The following is a 16,789-nucleotide window of genomic DNA, read 5'->3' as shown; positions in this document are numbered from 1 at the left end:
TCTACTCACCTTATCTTCTGTTGATTTTATAAACATAATCTCTCTCAAACCATTTCTTCTCCAATCCCTCTCTAGACCCCTTTTATCCTCCTCTTCCCCTTCCCAGTTACCTGTCACTGACATTAACATAATGTCCATACCGGATCCCTAGAATCCATTCTCACCTTTCTCCATATCAAATATATTTCAACATCTAACTAACAAAAAGTGTCAAGTATTCCTGAACACCACAAAACCATTAATAGTCTTTGTTCCGTGGAATCTCTATTCTATTACCTCCTATGGCTATTAGGGGGCCACATCCAGATGCTTCCGTTACCTCAATACTGGAGGTTAGTTTGAGTGAACTTGTCAAAATCCAGATGGCTCGCGCTCTTGCTTATAACTTTTCAATAATGTCTATTTCTCCTCAGGCTAAGACCAACATCCTGCACAAGGCCTCAGTTAATTTTTGAGGCTGAGCTCCTGTAATTAGTTATCTTTTTTAAATAAAATAACTTCTATGCATGAAATTAAATATTTTGTTCAATTCCCTGTCATTTCTAGATCTACAAACTACACAAAAACAAAAACAAAAAAAAACAAAAAGAAAAAGTGCAGGAGGGGAGCCTAAGAAGACCTGACAGGGGTTTCAGTGTCTTCCAGAATCTCTAAAGAAAAATTAAGTAATCTCCTGTATATTATTCAGAATTACGCCAACCTGTACACATTAGGTATAGGACAGTTCTCACAATACTAATCTATACTATGCAGTGAGTCAGTTGTCACAATACTAATCTATACTTCAGCAGAGTGGGTCAAAGATGGCTCTAGCCACAGCTCGCTAACCCTATAGAGCCTTTAAGTGTTTACTGCTCTCGGGCTAGCAGCCAATTATGTACAAATATCTGCCTCTCCCAAAAGAATCCAAAAAAACAAATACTGTAAAATCCCAAAAAGTTAGCTTTACTAGTTATCAAAGAAATATAAATTAAAGCCATATCAGGTAAACCAGCAAGGAAAAAAAAAAAGTGGCGGGAAGTTTTAACCCAACACAACTATTGTATATGGCTGAGAGAAACCAGAGCCAGTGCTGGTATACTATAACTGGTATTTTTTTGGGGAAATAAAAGAACCATTAAAAAATGTTTCTACCTTCTGACTCAGCAATCTAGTTATTAGATATTCACCTTGAGGAAATAGTTAAAAATATAAAAGGTGATACACACACATAACTCGTTTATTTCCAATAGGCAAAAATGCAAACGTCCTCTACCCAGTAACAAGGAAACAGCAAACTCCGTCAACCAGACGGACTATTAGAGTTATAAAGATAAAATGTAGTAACAACAAAAGGTTTTTAGAAAAATTCTGGATGCAAAATATACATTTAGAGGACAGGTATGTGAAAATAACAGTACATGAACGTATAAAGTAACCGAGGAGACCCAGAGATGACAGAAACTTACCTGCATAATATAAAGACAATGTTGGGCGCCTGGGTGACTTAGTCGGTGAAGAATCTAACTCGATTTTGGCTCAGGTCGTGATCTCAGGGTCCTGGGATGGAGCCCTGCGTGGGCCTCTGCGCTCAGTGGGGAGTCTGCTTGCCCCTCACCCTCTGCCCCCCCCACACTAAATCTTTATTAAAAAAAAAAAAAGACAATGGGCTTGTTTTTCAATTGTGTTTTCCTCTTTTCCCTTTCTTAATAAAAACAATGATGGGTAACTGTGTGGGATTTTTTTCTTTCCTGGTAAATTTCCTTTAGTAAGAAAAAAATATTTCTTTTTAAAAAAAACCTTCTGGCTTCAAAAGCTTCCATTCTAAGATGCTATTCCCACAACTCTCGAAGAGTGCTTCAACGTTGTGCTCAGAGCACCCCAGATCCCTGTCTCTTCCGCTGTTAAATGCTGTTTAAGCTTTCTCTGTTGGCTTCCCGGCGAAGAGCAGTGAGAGTAACTTACGTAACCACACGCTCTACATTGTGCTCAGCCCAGCAAGTCCTGCTGTGCTGGGAGCTTACAAAATTTTGCTTACGTATCACTTGTAACAGCATCCAAAAGACTGTAACTGCGGAGAGTCACAGAAGTGGGACATGCCTACAGTTTGCCTTCTATGGCCTCTCCAACAGGTTTATGTGCGATAAACCCATGTAGACTAAAATTCTAAGCAATTCAAATAATGTTATCAATTCCAAGGTTATGACGAAAAGACCCTGGAACATTAAGACTGTGATGAATGGACCATCTGGGCGGTTTCCACAAAGTAAATAGAGTAACTATTTGTTCCATATATGGGCTGATACGTGTTTCTTCAGGATACTCCTCAGGCTACTTCAAGGACCACTAGACTGCTTTGAAAAACATTTTAAAGTATTACACAATTCAGAGAATCACCATGAAGATAAAGTTACCAGGTAACTGAAACATTGTGTTTTAGGAAGCCTCACATCCTTAGGCTACCCACCTTTAAAATATTACTTTAAAGGCCCTGCCCTTTTCCTTCTGTAAACCTTGACAAGTCAGAGATTAGCCTCCTGATACTCTCTTGCTCTGGAAGAGCTCCAAACCCAGAAGCAGGCAAAACAAGGCCTTAGTGTTGAAGAGCAGCTGAGAGAACAGGACAGCAGCTGCGAACAGGTCAAGGACACTCGTCAACTCTGCTGTGACTGGTCAGCACACTGGCGAGAAACAGGCACCCTCATTGGCTGGGGACGCCTGTAAAAGGCCAGGCTTTCCCGCAGGGAAACACAGAAGCCACTGGTGACAGAAGACGACAGAAACGAGTACAGAGCGGTGAGGACGAGGCGGAGAAGAACCTGGCCGAGGAGAGGAGAGCGGGCTGTGCGGAGGAAGCGGCACAGGACACTCGGCGGCCTCCCGGTCAAGGCCGACAGTCCCTGCAGGTACCAGACGCTCCTCCTGCACGTGGGGGCGGGACAAGGACGCCCCAAGAGCTTCCCGCGCCATTTCCTCCTAAGGCAGCTCTTCTCCCAGTGTGGGCTGGGCCACATCCGCAGCCGATTTACTGGACGCCCACCCGGGTCTACAGCCCGCACGCGCGGTAGGCGGGGCCTGTTCCCCTGCAAGGCCCGCGCTAAGGAGTTTCCCACCAAGGGCATTCCCTGCAGAGCACTTCATCCTGAGGGGCCGGCAGGGACAGATGCCTCCAGCCATTAACCTAATCCTGTCCTCAAAGGTCTAGAAATCGTTGTCCACACTGTTCTCCAGTTTACAATCTCCTACTCCCTCCTCAACCGGCTGTGACTGGTGTCCACGTCCTACCACGCCTGTGAAACTGCTCTTGCAAAACCAAAGAATCTTCCAGGCTTTGTCTTACTCTCTGCATTCACTCACTCATTCAAAAACTTCTTGACTGCCTACAATAGGTACTTGGGGAGCTACAGCCACCTGCCACCCAGGGAATTTACGGGCAGCACTTAATCCATTTCACCATTCTTTCTTAACCCGCTCTGTTCCCTCGGGCCCTACTGGTTTCTCCCCCCACCTTCTGGAAGTTCTTCCTCAGCCGGCCAGCTTCGTCAGGTTTTGTGCCCTATCTGGAGACACAAAAACCGCTGTCCCAAGGAATTTTCCGTTCAGACAAAAATACGGATGATTACAATATGATGTGATGGTTTCTGCAATGAAAATAAGGACAAAGTGCACTGAGGACACCAAAATCTGCCTGGCCAAGTTCAGAGGCTTCATGCATTTGGCAAAACAGGCGGGCAGATGGAGAGAAATGTTCCAGGCAAGAGGTTTGTATGTGCAAAGCCCCGGAGTCCTAGGAAGAATTACAGTAACTTCTTTCCAACCTCATTTCTAAACATACACATTTGGGTGACTCTGCTCCTCACCACCCAATTGGGACTGTCTCACTCTTATCTATACAGAAAAAACATTAGAAAAAATATATCTAGGGGCGTCTGCCTTCAGCTTAGGTCATGATCTCAGGTCCTGGAATTGAGCCCCGCATTAGGCTCCCTGCTCGGTGGGGAATCTGTTTTTCTCTCTCCCTCTACCCCTCCCCCTGCTTGTGCTCTCTCACTCTCTCCTGTCAAATAAGTAAATAAAATCTTAAATATATATATATATATATAAAATATATATAACATATATACGTATATGTCATTTATAGTTAAATCTGGGCTGTGGGACGAACGATTATTTTGTCCCTGTAATTTTCTACAATAAGTAAAAATTATATTATAATCTTAAAATAAATTTTAAAAAAATCTTAAAATCATAAAGGCCAAAAAGAATCTTAACGTACTTAAGCATTTCTGAGGCTTAAATTATAAGATGGGAAAAATAGAAACCAAGACCAGCGAGGCAGGAGGAGCTGGGTTACAGAGAGCCTTCCAGGCCCTCCATGCTCAAAGGGTTTAGATTCTATTCTATACATAGCAGGGAAACTGGGGGGGGAAATGGGGCAGATACATACATGGCAGAAAATGCGTGAGGCAGAGGATGAGGGTCGAGGTAAGAGCTACACAACAAGCACGGCTTCCACCGCTGGGCTCAGCGAACACCTGAAGGCACCCAGTAGCAAGGCGGACCACGAGGAAAAGACAACTGTGGATTATGAGGAAGCACAGTGGGGATCTGACAGTTGCTTGGAAAAGGAATCACCACTTTCAAACAAAGAAGGCAGAAGGAGGATGACGTCAGAGGAGCAAATAATGCCTTTGTTTTAGAACTGTGTAAGGTGAGACGCCTGAGGGACTTGCCGGGAGGCTACCTATGGAAGGTTAGACACAGGTCTTGATGTCAGGAGATAAGTCAGGGTTAGAGATGACGGATTACCCCAGAGCAGCTGGCACAGAGGCGCAACTGAAACTATGAAAACAGGAGGCCGTGAGAGAAAGAATACTCGGGAAGAGGTGAGCTAACGAGGTGAAGACCCAAGAGAGAGGAACTGATGGAGCCCGGCGTCCTTGGAGCAGAGAGGACAACATCCAGCATCAGGCTCCAGTGTGAGCCTGAAGAGAGGTGCGTCTGTCAGTCAGCTCAGGGCCAGACAGCCTAGGTTTGCTCTGAAAGCGGGAGCAAGGACAACTGCTGGGAGAGGAGGAGGAGGGGCTCCAGGGGGAAGGGTACCAGGAGCCCTCAGGGCACATCCACTCCTCTCCCTCCCAACGACCTGCTCAGACCCATCTTTCCTGATGGGTTCCAGGCCCCAAGAAGACAGGGCCTCCGTGCGTCCTATTCAGCCATAGCAAGTACCAGAACCACTTGGCACAAAGTCGATGCTCAAAAATTTTTGCTGAACTACATTAAACTGCATGACATTTTCTCTGACATTACTCAGAAGCCCAGGAAAGAAGAGTTTCTCAGAATTAATGTGCAGACTCTCTTTAAATAGAAAAGTTACTATAGACACCCTAGTAATACCAATTTTCAATTCATCTAGGTATATACAGCCAACTTAAAGCTAGACGTAAAATGCTTCACCTGTATGAACCAAGATTAATTTACACATACAAATAAAACTCGGCACCAAAATAATAATGACTCTGTTACAAAGTAGTTGACCAGATAATCCAGATGTCGGTTGCTTAGTCCTGTAATTTTTAGCACAAAAGCACAACATTTTTACCAATTCCTGTAGCTCCAATCACTGAGACTACCTCCCATGGGTCCTCAGACTCCCACTGGAAATCACTGAATCCATGCATTGGTTTCCCTGGCAAGCACGGGTAGGCGGGGAGGAGGCACCAGCTATGCTGGCCAACAGTTCATAACAAAGAAGAGGACAAAGTCAAAGGACTAGAGATCACAAGAGGTAGGTGAGAGAAAAGGGGCTCATGAGCACAGGGGAGGGAAGAGAGCCCGAAAGAAGGACAGGTTTAACATTTCAGACACAGGTAGTCTTGGGTAAAAGTTCTAAGCCAGGATATAGCTACGGGCAATTGTTTGAGTCAGAGTTCCTTCAGAAAGCAGAGGCTGAGACAAAAACAGGACTGTAGGCGATTTTTATACAAAGGTGACCCCAGGGAAAGACACAGATGCCGAAGAGAGTGAACCAAATTGGCCAATTCAGGAGGAGACTTATTTGCCATGTGGGTGCCTAGAGGCTTGACCTGGCTGAGAAGTTCTGAGAAGTGTACAGAAAGTCTGTCCAGAGGAAGGTCAATGTGGAGAAGTACATTTATTAATGCCAGTCCCCACAGGTGAAAGTCGGCCCTGAGGGGCATTCACTTCCCCCACACTTCCAAGAACCGTGGTGCGTCCGCCCAGAAGGCTGCAGCAGCTTCTCGCCCCACAGGCACACCAGAGCAGTCCCGGGAGGAACGTGAAGCAAGATGCAGTGAGTCAACCACTAACTCTTCCCAGCAGCAGTGGCTGGAATCAGAGACGCCAGGAGGAGGTTAGGAGGACAGATGAGGTTTCTAATACAATGCTCGAAGGCCACCGGAGTGGAAAAAGTCAAGGAAACTGCTAGACCAGAGCGTGAGAGGTACCACCTGCATGTACTCTTGAGGACCCCTGATGATGGCAAGAACTGGGGTGGTGATTGAAGTCAGATACATATACTAAATCAGATATGAACAGTCTTTGTTGTAAAAATTTAGTATTTAAGCTACGAGCAGCTCCTACCCATCTACTACAGATGTGTGGAGCTGACCTGTCCTTATGAACTGTCATCTCCCCAGAAGTCACTGCTTGGTGTTCTCTCTCTATCGAGGAAGATTGATATACTTAAAGAGCCAGAGAGGGGATAGAGCAGACACAGACAAGAATAACACAATATACTGACTTTTGAGGATTTAGGGTAATTTGTAATAAAAAGTTATCTCATTTTTATTTCAACACTTTCAAATGACTACAATGACAATAATGATAAAAATAATAACAGCTATCCCCTCCAAGTACCTCTACGCGGTTGGGAATGATATCGTCTTTGGTTTACAGATGAGGAAACCAAACCACAGAGAGGTAAAATAACCTCTCCAGGGTCACAGAGGTGGAATGGAGATCAGACCATCTGAATTACGTACAAGCTATCACCTGGTCTGTGCTTCATTAAACTATAATTTTTGAAGGCCTACTCAAGTCACTATTTAAAAAAAAAAAGAACATCCTTCCAGGGTGAGAACAGACTCAGAGCATAGTAGTGGAAAGGATCAACAATGTTCTGTGAGTTTATTTCTTAGTCCTTCAAACTGAATGGAGGCCAACCAAAGTTAATTTAATTGGCTAATTTCATGAGTGTACCCACAGGTTTTGTGCCTCGATTTCTACAGAGGCATTTTACCCTCGTATTACTTTTTACCATATTCAAGTTTATCTAAAAGGTCACAATTCATTCCTTAAACAATAAATCATCTTAAGCACCTCCTCCGAACAATTTCATTTTAGTGGTTAACAGCCTGAACTGTGTGCATTGTTCCCACTGTCAAAAATTGTACATAATTATTTTAATCTCCACTCTAAACTCACCTTTATTCACCAAAGTGTGCTTTTATGTCCTATTCAAATTCTAAACACACATTATTTAATATTTTTAACACTGTCACAAGTAATTCATGTGGCATTTCCTTTTACATTTACAGATAAAATCTTTAGAAACTTTTTAAGTACTGTATGTGTAAAAATTGAACGATTATATTTCAGAGGAAAATTACTTTTTTTTTTTTTTTAAAGATTTTATTTATTTATTTGACAGAGATAGCCAGTGAGAGAGGGAACACAAGCAGGGGAAGTGGGAGAGGAAGAAGCAGGCTCATAGCGGAGGAGCCTGATGTGGGGCTCGATCCCATAACGCCGGGATCACGCCCTGAGCCGAAGGCAGACGCTTAACCGCTGTGCCACCCAGGCGCCCCAGAGGAAAATTACTTTTAAAAAGTGGTGAGTTACATTTATTTCAAGTTTTAAAATAAGGTACCAAAAAGCCACAAAAAAAGCTATCCACAAAAAACTTCTTCCTATCAAATTCTTGCAAAAGGGTGCATTTTTTTCCAACACAACTAAGTAAATTCAAGTCAGCAAATATTTATTGCAAATCTACTATGCAGACAAAGCCAGACTCAGTGACAAAGCTGGGTGGGATATAAACCTAGGCCTGATTCAAAAGCTCAAGCTTTCAATAGAAGTAGGTTTCTAATAAGAAAGGTCAAGGGTTTTTAATTTTCAAATACTCTCTTTCAGAGAATAGAATTTGCTTCCTTTCTCATGTCATAACATTTTAAAATCTTTTCACCTTAATAGAAAAGATTAGGATAGCTACATTGAAGTATATCATAAATCTCTCCTAAAAATATAATACAGCTGTATTCATCCCAAGGCTGTCCCACCATCATTATTTTCTGTATCTGCTTTTAAAAGGGAAAAAAATAGTCCTATAAAAGAATAATATTTAAAAATCGTTACAGAGTATAAAAACAACACAAAGCCAAACTGAAAGCCTCAGAGAATTTACATGCAGCTCCTCCCACTTCTCCCGTACAGAGGGCAGCCCAAATGCAAGGTGCTCAGAAATCCCACTGATCTCTATTCCATCAAATTTGAGGGTAAGAGTGGGGATGCACTCCTCTGGGGCAAGAGCATCTATCCCCTACAGGAAGAACAATTAAAACTCAACATTTTATTTCCCTCTCTCTGGCAGGAAGAGGTATGTGCTGGTGACCAGGAAGGTGTTTATGACCCAAATAAAAAGGCAGAATTAATGATTAACAAAAACTTAGCAGAAAGGATGAAGAAGAAAGAAAAAACAAGAGGGAATAAGAGAGAAGAGGCCAAGTACTTCAAGGAAAAGATACAACTAACACTTCACTAGAAGTCCTTTTCCACCTACTGTGGATAAATAGAACAGTAGTCTGAACTAGAAACCTTTCTACAATTCACTACTCTTGCCCAGAAGAAGAAAATGTGCTTTTTATGAGCACCGACTCTTTCTTCCCCAATGGTGACATCCACCTGAAACTAGAGCTCCAACAGCAAAGGTTAGGCTGCTCCAAAGCTACAGCTCACAAAACAATTTGAATCCTGAGAACAGCTCTTAACAGGGCTAAATTCTTTAAGAAAATGACAATAACAGACTGAAGCAGAATTCATCACTAGAACTGGTCTGCCCACCTTCTCCAAGGAAATGTGAATATGGAAGATCAATCACCGTGACCCACCACCCAGCCCACAAGTGCACAGGAAAGATAAAGAACGGATACACTACACGTTGGCACATAAAAAGCCTCAAAGATAAATCGGTTGGTGGGGGCGGGGGAGGGCACGGAACTTAATCAGGAAAAACTTCTACAGTAGAAAAAGTGAAAGGAAGTGAAGAATCCTCTCTGAAAATAGGAGGGAATCTAAATGAATTCATTATGCTCTTGAAGAAATTTAGTAAATCTCAAATAGGTCTCATGGTGATCAGCCAGAAATAGTAAGACCACAAAACTAGAAGAAAAGCATACAGAACTCAGGGAGGAAATATAAGTTGAAATCCTTTACAGAACTCGTAAATACAAGGAACAGGATCAACACGACACAGTGAGCATGCTTGAGAAAAACCACACAGAATTCAAAATAATTCAGGCCAATTAGAAACATGATGGAGCCAGTGGTGATCTAGTAAACAGGTAACTGGTATACCACCACCACCCCTCAAAAGGAAGAGCCTATGTGGAAATGGAAAAAAAAAGAAAGAAAGAAAGAAGAAAGAAAGAAAGAAAGAAAGAAAGAAAGGAAAGAAAGAAAGAGAAAGAAAAAGAATTGGGAGCTCTTAGCTTGGTGAATTGTGGAGATTCAGGGAAAGTGGCACTTCCAGCGGCTGCCCACGCACCTTCTCCATCTGGCTGTTCATGAATTACATCCTTTTATAATAAACTGCTAACACAGTTTAAAAAAAAAGAGCATTAAACTAAAAAGATCGACGAGGGGGCATTAATAAACTCAAGTCTGAAGAAGGACAGACTTAAAATACAAGCAGAAGACACTTGAACCAAAACTATCAAGCCATAATATTTTAAAGGCTGATCCAAAATGAGCATGGAAAGTTGCCTGAGATCAGTTCTTCCAAGCTCCTCCTTCCGCTGGACATTATCTAGCAACCAATATTTTTCAAACCAGCCTAGTGAGCTGTTCCTTTTCTACACCTGCTACGGCTATAGATTTTGCCCTTCCCTGAAAGGAGAAAAGAGTAGGTCAGTAACAGTTTTGTTCGAGAAATTTTATTTTGGGGCAAGTTTACAAAGACAACTGTAAATGGAGCTAGCAAAAAATGTTCACCACCCCGGTAACGGTATCAATAAGCACTTGAAAACAACATCTGTTCTACATTATTTTAATTAAGGAGAATTGTAAATAATGTTCCCAAATTGTGTGATTTTATCTACTTTTAGGTGGATCACTCCAAAATTCTTACTTGATCAAAAGTTTAATAACTTTGGACCATACCTTTTGCCACAGCTCCTCTCTGCCCTGCAGTGGAGTGGGACAAGCACAATGCTAGGTATAGTTTAGATATGTAACAAATGTTTTAAAAACTAAACATAGGGAGAAATAAATTTCTCATTGGACTCAGTGCTAAGCTGGAAATAATATCTACCTCAGAACCGCTGCAAAGGTAAAATATGATCATTGATGTAAAAGCTCTTAGCAGCACAGGTTTTTATGGTGATCTGTAGATCACATTTTACTTAGCTACTAGATTTTCTTCCTGCTCTCTGACTCATTCACTAGTCACAGGCTTCCAAACATAAGCACCTGAGTGACTACTTAATAACGGTTTTCAATCATCCTAAACCCATGCTCCTTTAACAAGCACAAATCCACTCCCTATTGTGTTTTTTGGTTTTTTCCCTAATATAACGAATGTACTTTTTCAAACTACAACCTCCTCCTCAACAATCAAATATGAGCTACCATGACCCCTTCTGAGGAGCACTGCAATCATAATATGAAAGAAATCATATGTTAACTATAAAATATTGGAGAGCCAAGAAATTACTATTCCGAGTTTCACAAAGAGTAAGAAAGTTTACTCATATATTCACTCAGTAAACATTTATACACTGAGATGTGACTTCCATACTTCAAATGGTACGTTCCCAATAAATTTTTCATGTGAATACTTTCCTCATCCACTTAAACTACATTCCCTACAGCAAAATAAAATGCTAACTTTTCTTCTTTCTTTCTCTTTTTTTGGCCTTCACTGGCTCTTCATCTCCTCACCAACCACAATAATGAGAATTAACTACTCCTAAAACATATTCTTAAGTGTCCAGCATAGTAAATGACAAACCTTCAGTTTCAGTGATGCTCAATAATATTGTTTTAATTCAAACTTCTATCATAACTAATTGTACTCAGGTCTGTGAACCACACCAGATTAGAGGGAAGACAAAATCCAGGCTTTCAACAGATACTCGTACACACACGCACACATACACACATGTGCACACAGGTGCACATACACACATGCAGAGTAGTCAAACAATATTTGCTAAATTAGACTGAATTCTGCCTTCTACTTATACTGTCCTTGGCATAGGTCACCCATCTATCATCTGTATCTTTGTTCATGCCACTCCAAGCTCCTTTATAAAGCATTCTAAAACCACTTATGCCAATGCTGATCTTTTTCTCAAAATCTACTACAGAAAATTACCTGGTATAGTACACTGTGTAAAATATTCCTCGGTATCTGCTGTTTCCCTAGATTAAACACAACTTGTCCTAACTAGACAACCTACTCAACAGCAAAGTCCATGTCGGCCATTTGATCTACAACTACTGAGCACAGCATTTTTCAGTAACTGGCACTCAACACACTGATGGAAAAAATGTAACCTACAACAGAGTTACATCTGACAAAGAGCTCTCAATTATAGATTTGGCTGGTCAACACTAACAGGTTTTCTTAAAGCAATAATTTGGCATAGCACCCGTCCTCTCTGGTGATGATACAAGAAAATGGTTGCTCGCGGGAGAAGAGGGGCACTCCACACTGCCTGGGTTGAGCGGTAGCTATCCTTCAACTCACAGAATGACAGAACGAGGGAAACATACAGACCACTTCTTGATGGTGTAGCTGCAGAAGCCAAAGCCCTGGAAGGTGCAGTATTCCAGCAAAGGTCACAGAGGAATTCAGTGGCACAGCTTATACTGAAACCCAGGTCTACCACCTCCCAATCACAAAGCCTTTATTACATCAAACTGCTCTTCTAGTGACGGGTCTAAAATGACTAGTAAGTCTTTTTGTCTTTACCTCAAACATGTCAATCACAGGAAAATCTCCCAAAGACCCAAGACACTTGCTAAACTGTCACACAAAGGAGTTAGGAATTCAGAGACCAAACAGGGCAGGAAATGCTTTCCTGGATTCCTTCTCCTCCACCCAACCCGAGACTGTTTATAAGTGTTCCCAGGCTTTCTGCCTGGCCCCTTTTCCCCCTGAAGACTCTCCTCTGGTGTTCTCAGCAGCAGCCCATAGCTTCAACTAGCACTTACAGACTAGACTTCCAGAATCTCCCAACCAGACTTCTTGTTCTGAGCTCCTCATCTGTGTATTCAATTGAGCTCTTAGACATCTCTACCGATGTCACTTTTAAAAACACTCGGCGTTATAAATTCATCATTTCCTCTCCCTCCAGTCAATCAGTACCACCGCAATACCACCCCCTTGTGATCATACTGCCTGCCCTGGGAAGTGACACCACCTAACCAGAAGCCTGTGTCACTCTGGGTTTCTTTCACCTCTCTTATTTTAGACACCAGGTTTCATCAATTCTCCCTCCTGAATACAGCAGTGCTTGTATCCACACCCAAAGCATCCCCTACGCCAATGATCTCCAAAGCTTTTTGATCACCCACTTTTATTACTGAAAAGATTTTTGAGCTAACATATACCCAAAATACGTATTTATTTATAAACTAAAATACATGTACTTCCATAGCAATATAATAAGATATTAAAAATAAAAATTTTAAACTTTAAATAAGGTTAAAAAATATATATGTATATGTATACATATATGTATATATAATATTAAGCCTAATATTTTCTTCCTATACTCTAATGAGTCATTTTATACATCCAGAAACCTGCACTTTGGAGACTGTGCAATGACACTAGTTCAGTAAATAAAACATATATACATATATATCTATATGGGTGTGTGTATGGGCTTACTTAGGTATGTAGTATGGATATTCGAATCCATTTCTTTTTTCTCACATACACATATTTCAAGATGATATAAACAATTTAGCATATTGCTAACTATAGTTAACCTTACCATCAAAGACCACAAGCCAAAAATAAATTTTAAAAGTAGCTGACTTCCAAAAACCCACTCTATATTATTTTATAAACATAACTCTGTAAATCTTACAACTAGCCATCTCTGAAAAGAAGAGAAATTTAAGAGTACAGTTTGGCTCCTTTTGCACACGGCTCCTGAGGAAGAGATACCACATTTTTTTCACCTACCCACTGAAATATTCTAAGGTTGCTAATGTTCTGGGTTTTGTAGACTGGACCTCCTTCAACCCAAATACATACCGTAGTATTTTTTCAGCTTTCTCCATCTATAGATACTGCTACCATTTCAGAATCCTGAAGACTAATGCACTCTTCCTTTACTCTTACTCCTGTCAACCCATCCCCCTTCCCCAAGATTCCCACTACAACAAAAAAGGACAAAAATCCCACAATATATAACCAAAGTTAGATCTGCTAATACAATAAGAGATATTTACATATCTGCACAATACAATCCTTTAGGAATCTACCCACAACCTGACACATCCTAACTTTCCATGCAGAGCGGGCAAATCTAAAATTTAACAAGAGGCCATATAAATCCTCAGACACATTCAGCTTGTTACACATTCAGAAACTGAAAATCTCAGAAGTTCTGCAACTTTGAGCAGGAGGGAGATGTTTCATCGCATCATTCCAGCAGTGCAGTTAAGAGCAGACCAGTGCACTAACCGAATATTAAAGAAAAATATTTTCCTGAGGTAGACGATTCTATTACTCCCCCCCATGTTGTAAGCCACAATTTATTTGGCAAGAAGCCGAACAATAAAGCTATTATGTGGCAAGCATTTCATTAAAACTAGCACATTAAACTGATTAATTCTATTACAAAGTGACCAGATGTCCCCAGAGAAGCTCCTGGAGTCAGGAGTTTACCGATAACAATATAGAACTCCATATTCATTCGGTGATGGAAATTTGGGCCAGATTTTAATTATACTGCCAGAAAGTTAAGAAAAAAGCCACATGATTGTTAAAATTACTAAATCTAGCAATTTTCAATATTGTTGATTCTATACGTTTTCATGCACAGATTGTGGAGGGTATTATAAAATAATAACAAAATAATATGGAATTTAGCATTCTTTTAAAAAAAGTCAACATTACAAAAACTTTACATTTTAGGTCTGTGAAGTCAACACCAATGCCTTAACTTGGAGTTGATTTGCTTTCTATTTACAGAAGTATTAACCACATCCCCTGTCTTTTTGGCTAACATTCTAATAACATCTTCCATTTTATACTTAATTTTAGGATAAATGAATGGCTTTTTCCTCAGAGACCTGTCCCCAAAATACTGATTTGTTCTCTCTGTTTTCTATGTATCACTTCATTATCTTCCGTCACTCATTTAATATTGATCAGTGAACTAAAATTATTTAAAAATATAAACACTGTAGCGGAACTCTTAAGTAAGTCCTATCCCCTTCTGGACCCATATATTCACAAATGGAGAATAGGTTAACTTTCATCTAAAATTTCTTAATCATTTCTAAAAGTGGTCTATTAATATAACCTAAAGGCTGTAGGTTAAGAAAGATGCCTAACCAAAATTCATTTCACATTATTTTTGTACCATCAAAACAACAAAAAATAACAACCCAGTAATTCTACCCACATGAATATCTATGTGGAATGTGATCCAAGGAAACCTTGTTAATGATGTTATCAATTACATCCTGAAATTTTTTTAAAAAATCTTTTTAATATATCAAGAAGGGATGAAAAGGAGGCATATTTATTGAGCATCTACTCAACTCTAAACTGTTTTATGTATTACCTTTAATTTTCACAAGTATATTGTAGTTAGGAAAGGTTACCTGTGGTTCAAACATGGGCTCCGGTGCTAGACCCCATGCGTTCTCCACTCACTGGCTCCATGATCACAGCCAAGTTACTTATGCTCCCTGTGCCTCAGTTTCTTCATTTGTAAAATGGGGATAAAAATGGCACCTACCTCATTGTATCGGTTCCAGGATAAAATGAGAAAATACAGATAAAGTGCTTAGAGCTAAGCATGGCCCACACTGTCGTTACTATAATAGCTTCTTTTATTATTAGTGTGGGTATTGTTCCCATTTTACAGATGCGGAAATGGAAGCCTAAAGAGAGTAATTTACTAGTGCTAGATTTTGACTCCAAAGCACAAATTCGGTGAAATAACAATGACTTAGGCATAAAATACTGGTATTCTTAAACTACCGCTTGTTAGGAAGCACAAGAACTGACACGTAGTAAGAAGGCACCAGGAGCAGGTCGGGCACCGATCTTGCGGAGCGCCCGGGACCCTCACGCTGAGGGATCCCACACTCAAGTGCGGCCCTCATAAACATTAAGTGGAAAAACCTATATATGCCAACACCGCGCCTTCTTTTCCTAGCGGCTCCACGGTGCCAACTTTTGTTGGGGCCCACCCCACAATTCACCCCAGGCCACAGGCCCAACTTCTGGATGCTGGAAGCGAATTACTAAACTCAACGCTGCTCAAAGGAAAAGCAGCCGGCGACAGGAATGGAAACAAAGGGAAACCGTCAAGGATCGTTCAAAGTCCTAAAGCGGCGTCGAGTCCCGGGGAGGCCGCCCCTCGCCTTCTCACCTGCACGCGCCGGAGCCGCGGACGGAAACCCGGGCGCCGCGCGGGGTCAGTTCGCACAACCCAGCCCAGGCCACGAGTCAGGCAAGGCTGGCTATGAATGGCAGGTGTCGGGGGGGGGCCGGTCGCGGGCCCGGGTCCTCCGCCGACCCCCGCCCCGACGTGACAGCGCCCAGGCCGGCGACCCTCCCACTCGCAACGCCGCCGGGCCGGCTCCGAGCCCTCGGGACGCCCGCGCCTGGGAAGGGCAGGAAGGGCCGCGGGAGAAGCCGGGAGCGCGGCCGCCGGCCGGACTTCCTCTCCGGCCCCAGGGCAGGATTCCGCCCCCACCCACGCCGCGGCCCGGCGGCCCACCCGGCCCCAACGTCCCCCGCCCCCGACACGCGGGGCCTGGCCCCCAGCTGAGCGCCCGAGGTCCGGCGGCGCTCAGGGGCCCCGCGGCCGCCGCCCGCCCCGCCCCCCAGGGCGCCTACTTTCTCCGGGCGGCGTCCAGGCCCCGGCGCGCTCGGCTCGGGCCTGCTGCTCCGCGGCTCCTGCTCGGTCTCTCCCGTGGGCTGGCGCGGCCTCCCGGGTCTCGGGCGCGGCGGGCGGCGGCGGCTCCTCCTCCTCGGGGGTGGGAGGAGGAGACTCGGAGGCCCGGCGCCGCCTCCCGGCAGGAAACGACCCCCGCGGCACCGCCTCCTCGGCGCGGCCGATCCTCTCCTCAGGCCGCCGCCGCCGCGCTCTCCCTCCGGAAACGCATTCCTCCCGGGCCGCGTCAGCCGCGCCGGAGGCGAGGAGGTGGCGGCGGAGGCGGAGGAGGAGGCAGGAAGACCGCGGCCTGGACAAAGGAGTGGGGCGGGAGCGGGGCCTGGGGGAGAGTCGTGGAGGGCGGGGCGCGGACTCGGCCAGGCCTTCGCCGTGCCTCAGTTTCCTTTCCTGCCAAGGGAGCGTTGGGGTGAGCGCCG

At 43.1% G+C, this 16,789-nt stretch overlaps 1 protein-coding gene across 5 annotated transcripts in view; it reads right to left on the bottom strand.

Moving 5' to 3' along the window:
* The window catches only part of ITGB1 (integrin subunit beta 1), a 43,054-nt gene extending 26,604 nt beyond the window's left edge, over positions 1-16,450 (bottom strand). For 2 of the 5 annotated variants that reach the window (XM_087857884.1, XM_045786412.2), the window contains exon 1: positions 1,449-1,467. In XM_087857884.1, the coding sequence (XP_087714010.1) occupies positions 1,449-1,454 (6 nt within the window). In that variant the 5' untranslated portion in view covers positions 1,455-1,467. Of the gene's footprint in view, positions 1-1,448; positions 1,468-3,487; positions 3,507-15,845; positions 15,865-16,315 lie in introns of those variants that run through there. The other 3 variants (XM_045786409.2, XM_045786411.2, XM_045786410.2) reach the window with 3 other exon arrangements.
* Between the last annotated feature and the right edge of the window lie 339 nt (positions 16,451-16,789).

The sequence above is a fragment of the Ursus americanus genome, chromosome 31 (assembly GCF_024610735.1).
Source record: "Ursus americanus isolate L20-20 chromosome 31, mUrsAme1.1.p, whole genome shotgun sequence".
NCBI classification, from domain to species: domain Eukaryota; kingdom Metazoa; phylum Chordata; class Mammalia; order Carnivora; family Ursidae; genus Ursus; species Ursus americanus.
This window is presented reverse-complemented; position numbering and strand designations above follow the sequence as displayed.